General features: G+C 35.1%; 1 protein-coding gene across 1 annotated transcript in view; it reads left to right on the forward strand.

The window, feature by feature from the left end:
- Positions 1-1,192: 1,192 nt before the first annotated feature.
- LOC129950806 (uncharacterized) overlaps positions 1,193-15,579 on the forward strand; it is a 39,392-nt gene continuing 25,005 nt past the window's right edge. Inside the window, exons 1-4 of the mRNA XM_056062725.1 lie at positions 1,193-1,580; positions 1,664-1,890; positions 2,039-2,215; positions 2,273-2,521. Of these exons, the coding sequence (XP_055918700.1) occupies positions 1,281-1,580; positions 1,664-1,890; positions 2,039-2,215; positions 2,273-2,521 (953 nt within the window). The 5' untranslated portion in view covers positions 1,193-1,280. The remainder of the gene's footprint in view (positions 1,581-1,663; positions 1,891-2,038; positions 2,216-2,272; positions 2,522-15,579) is intronic.

The following is a 15,579-nucleotide window of genomic DNA, read 5'->3' on the forward strand; positions in this document are numbered from 1 at the left end:
AGTTCAGCCATAGGAATTCAATGCATGCTATCACAGTGAAGCTTCGACCTCACGTTTCGTTTGAGAATCGTAAGGAAAAGAACGTAATGTAACGTAATGTGACTCCGAACGGAAGCTATAGTTCAATTATCTGAACATTTGCTTTGTCTGACAGCTCAACAGCTCCTAAAAAAATGTCAACAAGCAAAATATTTGCTCTTTGGAAGGATGAAATAATATAAATGTCATTCAAAGCAACATCGAAGCAGGTCCACCGTAACGCAGACGAAGCCGAAGCTGAAGCGTGTTTGTGATTCAGCCATAAAGAAAACTGAACTTTTTACTACAGCAATGATTATTGACGGATACGGATAATAATTCCGAAATGTTGTTTGATGTGTTAGATGAGTATGCTTTGAAAATTCCCAAGCAAAAGAAAACGGAAATTGGATTGAAATCTGGAGAGAATCCTTCATTCTCTTGACAAAAGAACTAAAAAATGATAATCTATCGTTTTTAAATTATATAAGGATGAGAGAAGACACTTTTAACCCGCTTTTTGAGAGACAGCAAAGTTGACTATCAATTTGTTTCAACGGTTGAAACATTCCAAGGCTTAAAATACCAGGCTAGACTCTCTTAATCATTCCCTCATTTAATTCGGTTATAAGGTCTTTGCTTCACTTGAAATTGTCCGGCGGCAAATTTCTTGTTTACTCGAAACCACTAGAAACAATAATAAAGCAACGCCAAGAAACAAAAAAAGGCAAGAAAAAGAAACGTCAAAATCCATCCAAGACAATCCTAAACCCACAACTCTGCGGGTTGAGACTTTTTAAAGTATTTCTATGTTATCTACTTTCTCTTTCGCACTTATTTGCATCTTTCTTAAAATGTCTGAGGGTAATAACACACTAAGGGAACAGATTTATTTTGTTCAACATAAATTTTCTCAATTTGGAAGCGTCTTACGATTTATGAGTAACTGTCAAATCTCACTGAACACAAATGTCAACACAACTTGACATTCTCAACTGTCAAACCAAAGAAAACAACCAGCTTCTTATGCTACTTTAAAACATCCCCATAACGCCCCAAATTCCCCTATTTTCTGAAACTCTTACGCATCGTCTTTCCAATCGCCTTTTATATTCAATCAAACTTGATGCTCATTAAATGCTAAGATTAGTAGAAATACATTTTTGTTGTTGAAAGGTGTTTATATTTATACGTCTCATTGCTTTGTCCGCTGAAATTTTGAGAGATAACCTAATTCCAAAAAGACATCGAACAAAAGAATTATGACGCATTCTTCAAACGCTCAAAGTCGTCTTATCCCAGTGCCAAATGATGAATTAACAAAACTTCGTGACCTTTATCTCCGTGATTGGCCTAAAAATTGTGTTGGCTATTACACATTGGACAATTTTATCCGATGGTTGCAGAAAGATCCACAAATTAAAGCTCTGTCCATTCTCACTTTAAGTAACAACGTCGAAAGCAGCGTCGTCGTCGTCGGTGACAGAAGCGATGGCAATGGCGATGGCAACGGCGACAACGATGACAATGACTGGCGGGTCGATGGAACATTCGTGCTTGTAGTAAGTTCGTTGGCTTGGAAAAACTTATTATTCTCTCTCTGTGTGGCATTCATACATTTTACAAATAATTCATGTGCCCTCAGGACAGATATCAGCTTTTTTTAAGCACGTTAAATCCCTCTAACGAAAGACTGAGAATTGCACTTTCATTGTTGGACTGGTCCCGAGGCTATAAAGTCAGTTCATTTTTGGAACGCCATCGTCCTGCAGTGGTGTCCGTGGTTGAATCATACAAACTGCATAAGGAATATGATAGCCTAACGCTGGTCTATCATATGCCGCGTTCTGAAGCCATTCAAATGAAAATTGAGTACGTATCTAAAAATATATGTTTCCCTTTTGCTGGAGCTAGCTTGTTGGGTTTTCCCGATGAGACTTACATAAGTGAAGGGGGCTTCACCGAATGGTGTCAAGGGGTCTGTAGAAAATTTCAACTAATGGTTTTTAATTATTGACAGTTGCCCGGAAGGTTTTGTTGTGCGGGAAATGGATGAGGATGATGCTGTTGTGGCAGACAACGTCTGGCCAAATCAACACGTGGGCTCGTTGTTCCTATTGAAGCGTCTGATTAAATGGAATCCAAATATGGGCGTTTTTACAAAAGCCGACAATCAGTTGGTTGCGTGGTGTTTTAGGTGGGTTTTTGGATAATACTTAACTTTCCTTACACCTATGAAATCTTATGTACACAGGCTTCAGGGAGGATTCCTGGGAGCTCTTCAAGTAAAAGACACTCATCAGCGAATGGGACTTGGAAGTCTGGTGCTGAGAGCAATAACAAAGAAAATCGGTCAAATGAATCAAGATGTCACAGCGTGTGTTGGAACACAGAATACACCTTCGAGGAAGATGTTCGAGAGATGTGGCTTCAAGGTAGTTGATAAAGCCTACTGGTTGAGGACATATCCCACCATAAAGGATTTTGAATGGGTTGATGAATGATTTGTAAATTCATAGAAAAATATAAGAATGTATTAATTAAGTATTCAAATTTTTGAGGGTTTTGTTGTATGACTTGAAGCCCCTTTTGAATTCTAACACAATAACTCGTGGTTTTATGCAAAAAGGATGACATTTTTAGGTAACATCTCATTAAATAGGAATCCTCATCCTCAGATATGCATTCAAGTGGATAATTCAAATACCTGTCCCTGTCCACGTGAATATCTAATTGAAAATAATGGAATTCTAAATGAGAGTGTTCCTGTTCCCTTTTTCCATTGCGGTTGATTATGTACGTCGTCGTTGTGTGTCGGTCATGCAGTTTGCATGATGCATACAACTGCTTTGTAAAAGAGATTTATTTTCACATGGACAAGTAGTTGAAACTTGTCCTTAGTTCTATATCGTCCTTGGTGTTCTCTTGATGGTGCTTATATATAGTCCTAACAGTTTTTATTCTAATTCTAGGTTTGAATAAAATTTATGGAATAATTTCAAAATGGGCATCACATTGCTGCATAAGACCGACCGAAACGACGCCAAGTATACTTCTGCAAAACTGCAGTTGTGGGAGCATAAAGCAAAATGAATGTCAACTACTTTTGCAAAACTATATTATAATATGTAGTTAAACGTATTTGCATCTTTTTTAGACTTAGCGAGACGACCGACGACAAAAAGAATGCGGGAAGCCTCTCTTGAATTTTATGTTTTCCATGGTGAAATAAAGAAAAAGAATATAAATGAAGAATGTGTGAAAGTTTTTATTTTATATTCTTTTTGTTATATTTTTTTTGGATCTTGTTTTCAAGAAAAAGGGTTAATGTCTTACTTTTGAAATTCAAATTTCAAAAAATAAAGGTATATAAAGTCATGCTAACCAAGGTTTGAGTGGAGAACCATAAGGTTGTAAGAGAGAGTACGATGGAAAAGAAGGATTACCTCTTGACTACATCGTCAGTTTGTTCATAAGTTAGTCGGTCGTAGTTATGGCAGTCATGGATCATAGCCTTCTCTTAACTGAAAATAGGTTTGTGTGAGGAAAAACAAGTGTTTTCTACAGGGTCGCATTTATTAAACTTTATGTCAAAATTAAAAAAAGTTTTTATGTGAAGAACTCTTTATGGCCCATAAGATTTAATTTCTTTATTCAATTTATTGAGATTTTTCTTCTTGTTTCTTGGAACATACGTCAAAACAAAATTTGTTGTCATTTGAACATGGCTTAAACAATATGCATTTGAAAACTCCATCTGTTGTATTTTGATACTTAATGCGATTTTTATTTTAACGCATCCATTTATTGACAGCTAATGCAAACATAACTCAATTTTAATGTGATAAAAATGTATGTACCTATGTCAAATATATTTTTATTGAATAAACCGGTCTTTTTTCTATAATTACAGAATATACATGTTTATTTTTTTAACTTCTGGTTAGGATAAGGAAGTGTGTTTAGTACGATTCGTCTGAACCAAAACACTACTGGAAATATCCGGCTCGAAGGACCAAATCTCAGTCTTTGTATTTTCAGCAAAATCTTTCCACCAAAGAATGTGCACATGTGTTGCAAGTTGCAGTGATACATATAAAACATACACCAGTCAAATCGAGAACAATTTCGAACTTAACTGGCTCCAGGAGTTAGTGCTGGTCGATTTTGACGTATTTAGAATGTCACTAACCGAGCTTTGACACATGGTTAGCAAATTGTTATAATACATTAGTGATTTTGTTTTGGCGTCAAGTTGGCAGGATAATCTGTTCTACGTAAAAGAAGGTACCTTAATTGATAACGTTGGTTTATAGACAGTGACTTTCATAATATTTACGACCGTCCGCGTAAAAGAAGACCAAAAAACTTCAAAGAAGGTGCATTGGAGATATTGCTGATTTGAGATCCATACCAAGCTCAAGAAAATTATTCTTTAACAAAAGGTATTTCACACTTTTCCACACATTTTCAAGTGATTACTTTTCCTTTTGAAAAACTGCCTTACCGGTAAAAACAGGTGCGTTTTTTCCGTCTCCAAGAACAAAAAGTCACGAGCTCTGTCCGGTTAAGTCTCTGCTGTATTTTTGATTGAATCAGTTACGTGTTTTTATTTTGAGCTGTTGAAACTAAAAGTACAAATTATCTTTAGAAAACGTTATCAACTTCAGTAAATGCAATTAAGCCTTAAACTACACAAAAAGCCTCGGTTACCAGATGAACAAAAAAAAACGTTGGACTTACATTTACAAACCAATTTTGACATACTTGTAACGTTCAATGTCAAAGTGGGTTGGGGTCGAAATCCCGAAAACCAAAAATCCCGAAAACTCAAAATCCCGAAAAGCCACAATCCCGAAAACGCAAAATCCCGAAAACCCTAAATCGAAATCCCGTAAAATTATATGAAATGAAAAATGTGAGCAAATCTTTTATTTTATATAATTTTTCGGGATTTCGATTTCGAAATGGGTTGCAAAAGCATAATAGCATCAAATCAAAGTGTTTTTTATATAAGATCGGGAATTGCAAGGACAACCTACACATTTTTTTTTTTGAAGGTCACCAATACAAAAAACCTTAAAAAAAATTCCGTTAGATTCTCTTCTTCTCTTCTTCTTAGAAGAATGTTTATGTTATAATTTTTTTTTAAATTGTGCGATTATACTTTTGAAATGCAGAAAAAACTGGTTTTATTCTAAACATTAGAAGAGAAAGTAACGGAACATATGTTTTCTCTCAATTTTCTTATGCTCGTATAATGTTTTGAATTGTGCGATTATATTTTTGCAAAGCACTGTAATTATGATCATATGATAACTAACTGTTCGGTTCCGTTAGTTTTTCTTTGAACATAATCTGTTCTTTGTCAAAGTTCTCAGTGATGTGATGTGTTGTGATTTATAAAGTGCAAATAAATATTTCATGGAACTTAAAATAAATAAATAAATTGGGTGGCGCGACAGTCCGTTGAGAACCAAGTCCTAGTGACTTACAACTCTCAACCATTCCTGTGCGAGTAATGTTGTCAGGAATGGAGGGGACCTACAGTTTATATGCCGACTCCGAACGGCTAATTTTGAGAAAGCACTTTTTCATGACAAGAGTTACTCTTGGAGAATTTGTCAATTCCTCGCAAGAGGCAGTACCCGTGAAAAGGCTTTAGATGGCATAGGCAGGGATCGAACCCAAGACCTTTAGCATGACAGTCCAACGCACTAACCATCATGCCACGGGTACCACTTTTTTCATGGAACTTAAATTAATAAAATCGTGAGTACCTACAAATATTTCATTAATAATAATTTTGTATCTAAATTGTTAAATAAATTGTGTTAATTTTTTGTTCTAAGCAAAAATGAACGTAACAACAGTAAACACAAATAAAGGCAAAGAAAAATTATGTATTGATGGTTTTAATTACCATTTGAATTAAAAATATAAAGATTATTTTTATTGGGAGTGTGGAGAACGGAAAGAAATATCGTGTATGTCGCGAATGACCACAACTTTAAATGATGAAGAAATTCACAAAGTGAAAACCCCAGGGACACGTTGATGGCCACATAGTTCCGTTGTTGTACTTCTGGAACTGCCTATAATGATGAAAACGAAAAGGAGCAAAACTATTTTACTGCGACAAGAACTAGTGGAACAAAAATGAAGTTAAGAAAAGTTTCTCAGAAAACATTCATTGAAAGTACCAGTTCGGAAAACGAAGACTTTTCAGCTGATGAAAGTGTTTTCTCTCCTGCAGAAGGTTAAGGTTCAGAGGGTGACAGTGATTCATCAAATATATCCAGTAATGATAAGACTGAATTACAACCAGAAGTCTCGGTGGCCAATTTACCTTTAAAGAAGGAAAAAAAAAATCTTTGAACCCTAACAGTTGGAAGTAGAATGTTTCACAAAAATTACGCAACTCTGGACAAAGCTATGTTTCGAAAAGGGGTAAGTTTTTTAAGGAACAAGTTATGGGGCCACCTTGCCCTAATCGTTGTAAGTTGGCATGCTCAACAAAATTTGCGAAAACTTAAGAACGGAACTTTTCAATAAATATTGGAGTCTCGGTTCTTTTCAACATCAACGTGATTTTTTAAACTCTTGCATTGAACGACTGCAGTGTAAATACCATCGCATATCTGTATCTAAAAAAACGCCAAGGAATCAAAACTGTGCCTTTTTCTTAATGAATAATGAAAACAAAGTTCGAGTGTGCAAACAATTTTTGACCAGCACATTTTCAGTGTCAGAAAGAGTTGTTCGAACAGTTATTGAGAACAAGGCATCAGGTGAAATGGTCAAAGAAGATCAACGCGGAAAGCATTCCAATCATCCGAAAACTAACAGCGAAATACTTGATTCAATAAGGGACATAAACTCCATTCTACGAATCGAAAGTCACTATTTGAGGGCTCAGACTTCAAGGGAGTTTATAGACGGTGGGCTGTCTATTGCTGTAATGTATAGGCATTATAAAACGGATCGAACTTCTCTCCAAAAAAAAGTTGCCAGTTTTGATGCATACGCAAGAATAGTCAATAATGAGTTTAATAGTGGATTCTTTGCACCAAAAAAGGATCAGTGCGACATATGCGAAGCCTTTAAAAATTCAAAAGGAGAGGAAAAGGTGCAGCTAGAAAGCTCTTACAAGCTACACCAGGAGGAAAAAAATTAAGTCGGGATGAAAAGACCAAAGACAAAGAAAACACATCCAACTTAGTAGTAGCCACGTACGACTTACAAGCTGTTCTTCCAGTTCTGTTGGAACTGCTTTTTTTATAAATCAAGACTTAACTGTTATAGCTGTAAGTAAAATAAGTAATACCTGCATAATTTAACTCTTAACATTTCAATGATGCTAAAATGTCGGTCACTCGTCCAGGTTCAGACGTTGTGTTTTACACCGACAACTGTGGTGGTCAGCAGAAGAATAGGTGATACAATTACATACTTAAACTTCCTAAGAATAGTAAAATTTTGACGAGATTTTGATTTCAGGTTCATAATCCAATTATGTATTTGTATGCAGTAGAAAATGTCTCAATAAAGTCCATAACGCATAAATTTCTTATTCGAGGTCACACACAGAATGAAGGCGATGCCGTTCATAGTGTTATTGAAAGGTCACTGAAGAAAGCCAAAAAATCGGGACCAATATACGTACCCGACCAATATGTGTCGATCATAAGAACAGCAAAAAAAGGAAGTGCTTTCATAGTAAAGGAATTGCACTATAAGGACTTTTACGATTTAAAGTTGCTTTCTGAGGAAATGTGTTTTAATATTTCCAAAAACATTAATGGCGATCCCATTAAAAAATCAGAAATTAAGCTTTTACGCTTTGAAAGGCAGTAATGTATACTTTTACAAAACAAATTATAGTGAAATAACTTGGGAACAAGTTCTGTTTAAGTCGACAAACCGTGCGTCGATCTTTTGCCGCAAAGGAGTTTCAAGGTATACAATTAAAGCCCGCCTACACATCAAAAATACCATTGGCACCAAAAAAAAAAGCAGATTTATTGAGTTTACTAAAAAGTAACTTCATTCCAAGTTACTATGAGCCTTTTTTTACTAGCATTTTTTATGTTTATTTATTACTAATCACCATTCTGTTTATTTGTACTAAAATTATTATTAACACCGTTAGAAGTAGACAAAAATTACTGAACTTCCAAAAACTGTGTTTAATTACCCTTGAATAAATAGTTTATTTTATAAAAATTAAAACCGTTTTCAAAATGTTAAATCGTGTTTTCCGAAGCAACGACTTTTTTGCACTTCCGTCATTGTACCACCGGAGGTGCGGGAAATGATAAAGCTATGTTTTTTTTATCTTCTGAAAAACATTAAAAAATGTATGTACACATTTTAGATTTCAGTTTGCAAAGGATGCTTAAAAGCCTTGCCTTCGTTCCACCCGAAGAAATTTCTAGCTATTTTGATAGACTTCGGTCGGAATGCTTGGAAACTTCTAAACCAGTTATGAAATGGCTTGCCGAAAATTACGTATTTGGATTTTGGGTTTTCGGGATTTTGGGTTTTCGGGATTTTGGGTTTTCGAGATTTTGGGTTGTCTGGATTTTGGGTTTTCGGGATTGTGGGTATTCGGGATTCTGGGTTTTCGGGAAAGTAGGTTTTCGTTATTATGTCCGTCTCCCTGTCAAAGTATCTATAACCTTAATTTGTTGGCATTTGACATTAATTCACGGTGGAAGTTTTCGATCGTGGGAAGAATTCCGTTTCTACATTCTGCTTCTCTAATCCAACTTTTCTATCACAATTTTCTAATAAAGTTTTCAAATAAACATTTCTTTTAATTAAATTTGATGAATTTTTAGCACATTTTCCAGAAAAGTGATACCAAATACTCTCCTGGACAACAAACCACACTATTCTATTCTAACCTTAAAATTGCATGAAATGTTTATACATATGGATATGAATAGAAATAGTTGAAGCCCGAAAGTCCTTTTTACTTCGTTCTCCATATCTAAACACTAAAACACATCATGGACACAAATTATTCGCTTTACACCTTATGGTGTGAATTTTTCATCTTCCTACGCTCAGTCTTTCAGTCTTCACTCTAAGCGGACTTGAAACAACTTTTATACGTTCATCAAAAAAAGTAGAAATAAAAGTTTAAAGAAGAATAAGGAAAGTATAGAAAAAGAAAGGAAGGAAGGAAGGAATAACCCAAAGAACAAGCCAAGCCAACGCAAGGCAACTCAAGTCAAACCAAGTAAAGAGGAAACGGAAAAAGGAAACCCCCTATTGTGAACTTAATCATAATGCCTGTGTAACGTGAGGGTAATTTAAATAGTCACTTTGTATAAAGGATTTACGTTCACAAGTTGTCGCCGCTCGCCGCTGCCGCCCTCCATCACCAATGCTCTCACTCCAAACTCAAAACAGGGGATGCTCAAGATATACAGGATGCACAGGATGCAGGATTCTAGCTCGTGTATACTCAGGCTCTATGATGCACTTAGCGAACAGTTTGTGTTCGTTAATGTTGGGTAATTTGTTTATGCGATCCTTGATGGTATGGCAGTGAAAGCGGCAGCGGCAGCGGCCAGAGGCAGAACCAAGACCAAGACCAAGAGTGTGCAATGACATTCTTAAGAGAGTTTATTTCCAATGATGACGATGAGACGATGACACTTAAAATGCAAAACACAAAATTTTGATAGCCATAACTGTCACAATATGGTTCACGAATAACGGACATTTTGTTACACCGTCTGCCATTTGCCGTCCGTTGCCATTTTTGCTGGATTGCATGGTCTAATGTCCTGAGGGCAGATGATTAAGATGTGCTCATAATTTGCACTATTAAGATTCAAGATATTCACTTTTATGCTTGTAGTCGTATGAAAAAGGATTATGCATTACAAAAACAACAAACCATCATTAAGCTAATTCGAATCCCTTTATAAGTCTCAAAAGAGGAAGGGTTTGAGTGAGTGATAGAGATAGAAAGAAACCTAAAGTAGAACACTATGGGACTTAAGTGGACTGGTCTGATGTTTAATTTATATGTCAATGTGATGGGATTATCTCGTTTTGCACTCGAAAGGAATTTTCTCGCAATTAGCTAAAGAGTTCGTCCTTTTTTGTGATGATGCTGTGAAGACTTTTCAAAGTCTTCTATATCTGAGGTACGTACTAGATATGTAGTTTTCCACTACTTGGCTGTGATATTGGATTTTACAATCGTTCTTGACAATGTATACCATCATATACCTATTCTCATCCTATAGTTCTATGGGGATATACACAGCATAGATGAATTGGACTTAAGGCAATTTTAGGGATAAAGGAGGTGTTCTGTAACTGGGTATATAATTGCAACGAATTCCTTATCTTTAAAAGGGACCGTTTTTAGCTTCTTTTTTTTTGGGGCATGATGTGATGGAGAACTATACTGGAAGGAAAGTAAATGAATGCAATTCAATTTGTATTCAAAAGGAAAACGAACAATTTGAAATGTCCTTTTTTGTTGTTATCCTTTTTTGAAGTTGAATGTTTAAAGAATAAAGCGAAAAGAACTTAAGTTTCAAGGAGAATTTGGGAATCTTTTTGCATCAAATCACATGAATATTAAAGAATGTTATAAGTTTCAGCAATTGAATAAGGAAAGGATTTTTGTTTTGTTTAAAATTTTGAATGTTATCAAGCATTTAAAAAGAACATCATGAAGTGTGCACTTAAGGAGTAAGTGTAGTGTTACTGTCAAAAACTTTATACGAAAAGTAATTTAGAGCAATTATAAATGATTTGGATTGCAATGAAGAGTCTTTCTTAGTTTTGGATTTAATGTTCAAAACATTTGTTGATTATAATTTTATAAGAGTGATGCCAAGAAAGGGCTTTGAAAAAAGCTGTCAAGTTTTGAAGTTTATAAAAGAAATTAGTGACATTCGAAACTTCAAATGAAACTTTGATAGCATTCATTTCTCAGCATATTATTTAGTTTTTTTTTCTTATTGAATAATGATATTTTCTTTTTATTGATAACAAGTTTGTGTCCCTATCGAAAAAAAGGGAATCATGTTTTGTTTCCAATAACAGTTTTTAACCATCGCTATCGTAATCATTTTTCAATTTCCATTCATATTTTTATGATTTGACAATATTTTATTTGAAATCACACCCTTAAGGTTTAACACGTTGTTCACATTAAACACTTTTGGAGCATTTTGACATTTTATCTCGTTCTAATTGGCTGCGTTCAGCCTCAGACAGATAGGGTATCCGGATACCTTTTTATTAGTGTTTTACGTCTAAAATAACAACTGAGATGTCAAAAAAGGAATCCAAACATTTCTGGGGTATGTAGATATCTGACAGAACAGCTGATTCATCACATGGTTGAATTGCAAGCAGCTTGAAAATTGTATTTTTGTATTTGTTGGTAAACAAAAAGATACAAAATGTTAGTTGAAGTTGTATTTGAGGATGTTCTGTACATAATATGAAGAAGCTATTTGCCTCCGGATTTTAGAAGGTTTCGCAAGTAAATTATTAATCGTATAGAATTCCAACTGAGCCAAGAGGAAATTTAACATAGGTTACAAATTAAGGTTATCTCTTATTTATTAAATTGTTACGCACCTATCAATTCATCATCATCCGATGAATCAGTTGAATTATCCATGAAATGTTTTATCTTACAACAATTTTGACTTCGAAGCTTAAATGCCTTTTGTGAACAGCTTTTTTGACAGCTATCTCATTACCGCTTTCCAAATCGGTCAACAAGTACCTATCCAAGATGCCCTATCCAACACGAGATTAAACGCTGCCATTAATGTACTCGTTTTTGACGTCAAGTAGAAGCTTGACAGTAAATGGATTGACAGATAAACAACAAACCATAGAATTTTGTTTCCAATGTTACCCGAAAATATAAAATTGCAAATATTTTGTAGAGCCACAGTTTATAAAATCTCGATTTGACTTCAGTGGAATTTTATAGTTAAATGCTTAAAGTGATTAAGGCAACAAACTGTTTACACACAATAAACAAAAATTAATGGAAATCGGATCAGTTATTTGACGATCAGAGTAAAGCTCCGAGCACAATATCCAGATATAATAATTGTTGGCATAGCAGAGCAAGGAGACGTGCGTCGTGTAGTGTAGGCTCTCAGCAGTGTTTTATTAAATCTCAGGGATTTATTTATAGATTACATTTAAGAACTGAACTGTCAAAAGTCTTAAGAATTTGACATCTGTCTCTGTCTGCATAAAACCAATGTGAAGCTAGCCCCGTTTAGCTTCTTTTTCAATTAGAGTGTTTATTTTATTCGGAGCTCACTTTGATGCAGAAAGAAGCACATCCCGAGCGCTCTGATAAGCCTGAGTAAAAAAAAACAAAGATCTTTTCTGATAGCTTAGATGACTGCTAACTTTAAAAGCACAACTACTTATGAAACATATTTTTGAGTGCGGAACTGTCATTTTTATTTACTCATATGTTTATGAATTTACTTACTTACTTAAGGTGGTGCTACAGTCCTGTGTAAACTAATGCCTCACCCAACAAACTTCTCCATCTAGCTCGGTCTCTAGCTAGATGTCTCCAGTTTTGTGCTCCAAGTTGGGTGAGGTCACTTTCCACTTGTGCGCGCCACCTGATCCACGGTCTTCCTCTACTGCACTGTCCTGTGGAAGTGGAAGACTTTCCGGGCCAGAGCATTGGTTTCCATGCGCTCTACGTAACCCAGCCATCTAGTCGTTGGACTTTTACCCTTCTGGCCAAGTCTACTTCATTGTACAGCCCGTACAGGTCGTCGTTTCATCTTCCGACCTAAGATGCTTTCATGCGCTTTTGTCATAGTCCATGCTTCTGCACCGTGCTCTGTTTTTTGTCTTCTTTTCTTTAGTCTTTTTTTTGTTCTCTTAAATGCCCCGCTTCCAGTGTTGCCAAGTAGATTTTTTCAAAAATTTGATTTCATTTTGAAGACTTATATACCTATTTTTTCGTAACATCAATAATAAAAGAATCATAAAGAACAATTTAGCAATGCAGATCATTTAGATTCAAATGCCTGGAAATGGGTGGGGAGCTTGCAAAATTCAGGTTAATATATGATTTGGGTACGCAGCTTGCTTGCAGAACCGTTGTTTAATAAAAACCAATATTTCAAATTTCACGCAAATGAAATGAGATATAGAATTTCAAAATATATTATTCTCTTTGTCCCTCTCTTTCCTTCCACCATACAAAGCAGGAACCAAACATCAGCAAAGCTTGGAACTAATATCAATTTTTGCAGCTTCTAAAAACACATGGGCATCATGACGGGTAAGAGAGGAAGGCATCGGCTATTTAAAACCCTGGCTGCATGTAATTAAATATTTCCATGAAAATCGAATTCAAATATAAATCACTTTATGTTAAATCTTTTATGTAAGCAGACTTTGAATATATTGTAAGATACCTACAGCCCCATACATTTTACACATTGCCCTATTGTTCATATTATGTTGAACGCATCCTGAATTTATTCTGATCACAAATTCAAAGCTTTTCATTCTCAGTTTGAATATGCATGAATGCTCCTAGAACAACGTTTTTTCGTCTTATTTTCAAAACTCATGTGAAATTCATACAACATACAACCAACCAAACATAGACACAGAGGTTTTCTATTCAGAAATCATTGGAATCAAATAGTGAATAGCAGCACCAGAAGTTCTCGTTTCTGTAATTATAAAATAATTACCCACGTATACCTTTTTACTGCCATACCCAACACACTATCCGAATGCAGACAGACTATTTGTATATACGCCAGAATATACAGAACCGAAATTTCGAATCTTCCCTACATAAATATGTATATAGAAAAGGATATATAGAAATGCGACAACCCAAATCCAGGACCACAACGATAACGACGACGACGACGATATAACCAGAAAGGAAGGTCTATGAACCTTCAATCACCGCACGAGACAGCATCACATTCATTCACCAAGTGATATAGCAACCTATACTTAAATACCGTTACGTATAACGGTAACCTACTAATAATAGAGACACCATATTAACAACTAGCAAATACGAAATTAGTTTCGTGCTTTAGTAATGCACATATCCGTACTATGCACTTGTCAAAAAGGTTTATTTCATTTATAACCGAATCAGTCAGTTTTATTTAAGTGACATTCGAAAATAAAAATGTCATAAAGCGTTTCTTGACATTTACACATAATTCTAGTTTGATATAGAGAGAAGAGTTGGCAACCCTTTGAAAAAGAATATTTTGACAGGTAAAGTAAAATAAAAAAGAATAATTTGTGGTAAAAGCTTAGGCTACGATTATACTAAGTACAAGCGAGTGTCTGATCTTTTATCTGGTACTCTTTATTAATATATAACCCGCTATGTTCTGAAAAACTATTAAAATGGGGAAACAACAAAATCTCATAATTTTAAACGTCAAAATAATGTCACACAAAATTGTAAGTTCACACGACTGTAGTACATTTCATTGACAAATGAAAAAATTTAAGCCATGTCAACATGTTTCAGATGTCATTAACTTTGGCATATGCAGACTTGTCTTAATATCAAAATAGGTTTATTAATAACTTATTTTCAACTTTCCAATAGAGGTGCATCAATTGGAATGCAGTGTTTTGACAGCTTGTCAATCAGATACTAAAAACTCTATGTAGTGTCAACTTGCCCCAAAACTGAACGATCTGACGTCTTATCATCGTCTGCACGTATCTTAATTAATTTGAGGCCACAAACAGGTCACTTTAAAGAAAGGCAAGTTTATGGCATGTGATTGTTGAGCTGTCAAAAAATTACCTTCCAATTAAGGAAACTTTAATGGAAAGTGGATTGCAGGAAGTTAGTCATGAAAAATCGCCTCAACTATCAAGTCAATTCCACTTATGTCAAAATGACAGCTAATCATAATTTTTCATTCAACTGGAAGCTGAACTTTATTGATCTGTAATTTTTTTATTTTCTGCACAATTCTTATTGACGTGTTAAGTAAAAGCGTTCCATGGAAAACGAATAAGCAACATTTAAAAAAAAACACAAAATACAAGTCAAGATGTAAATGTAGCTTGCCTAAGGATTGTTTCGTGGACAATGTTGTTTTTAGCAGTTTTTGCACGATCTATTGAATATAGAAGTTAGTAAAGTAAAGTTCAGAGTTTGAAGTTTATGACACTTGTTCAAAATGTGCATTCAAAGAACGCAGTTGACATCAAATGAATGTCTGAGCCTGTCCAATGTCATCCATCAAGCGATCACAAAAATTGAATGAAGTTAGTTGCGGTGCATACAATTTAAGAAACATTGAAAATTTGACAGCGACTATTGACAGTTCTATTAATTTTGACATTGATTTTCGTTCGGTGCACTTATATGTTCCTGTTTCAGCTTATGATATCAAACATTACCACTAGCTGCATCTGAATCTGTGGCTATAGGATTCTAGGAAACTAGTACTACACGAGTGCTTTTGCGGAAATCCCTTAGTTTGGTTGATATCATTGGTGGCAGCACCAGCGGCGGCGGCT

This window comes from Eupeodes corollae, chromosome 3, assembly GCF_945859685.1.
Source record: "Eupeodes corollae chromosome 3, idEupCoro1.1, whole genome shotgun sequence".
Lineage (NCBI taxonomy): Eukaryota > Metazoa > Arthropoda > Insecta > Diptera > Syrphidae > Eupeodes > Eupeodes corollae.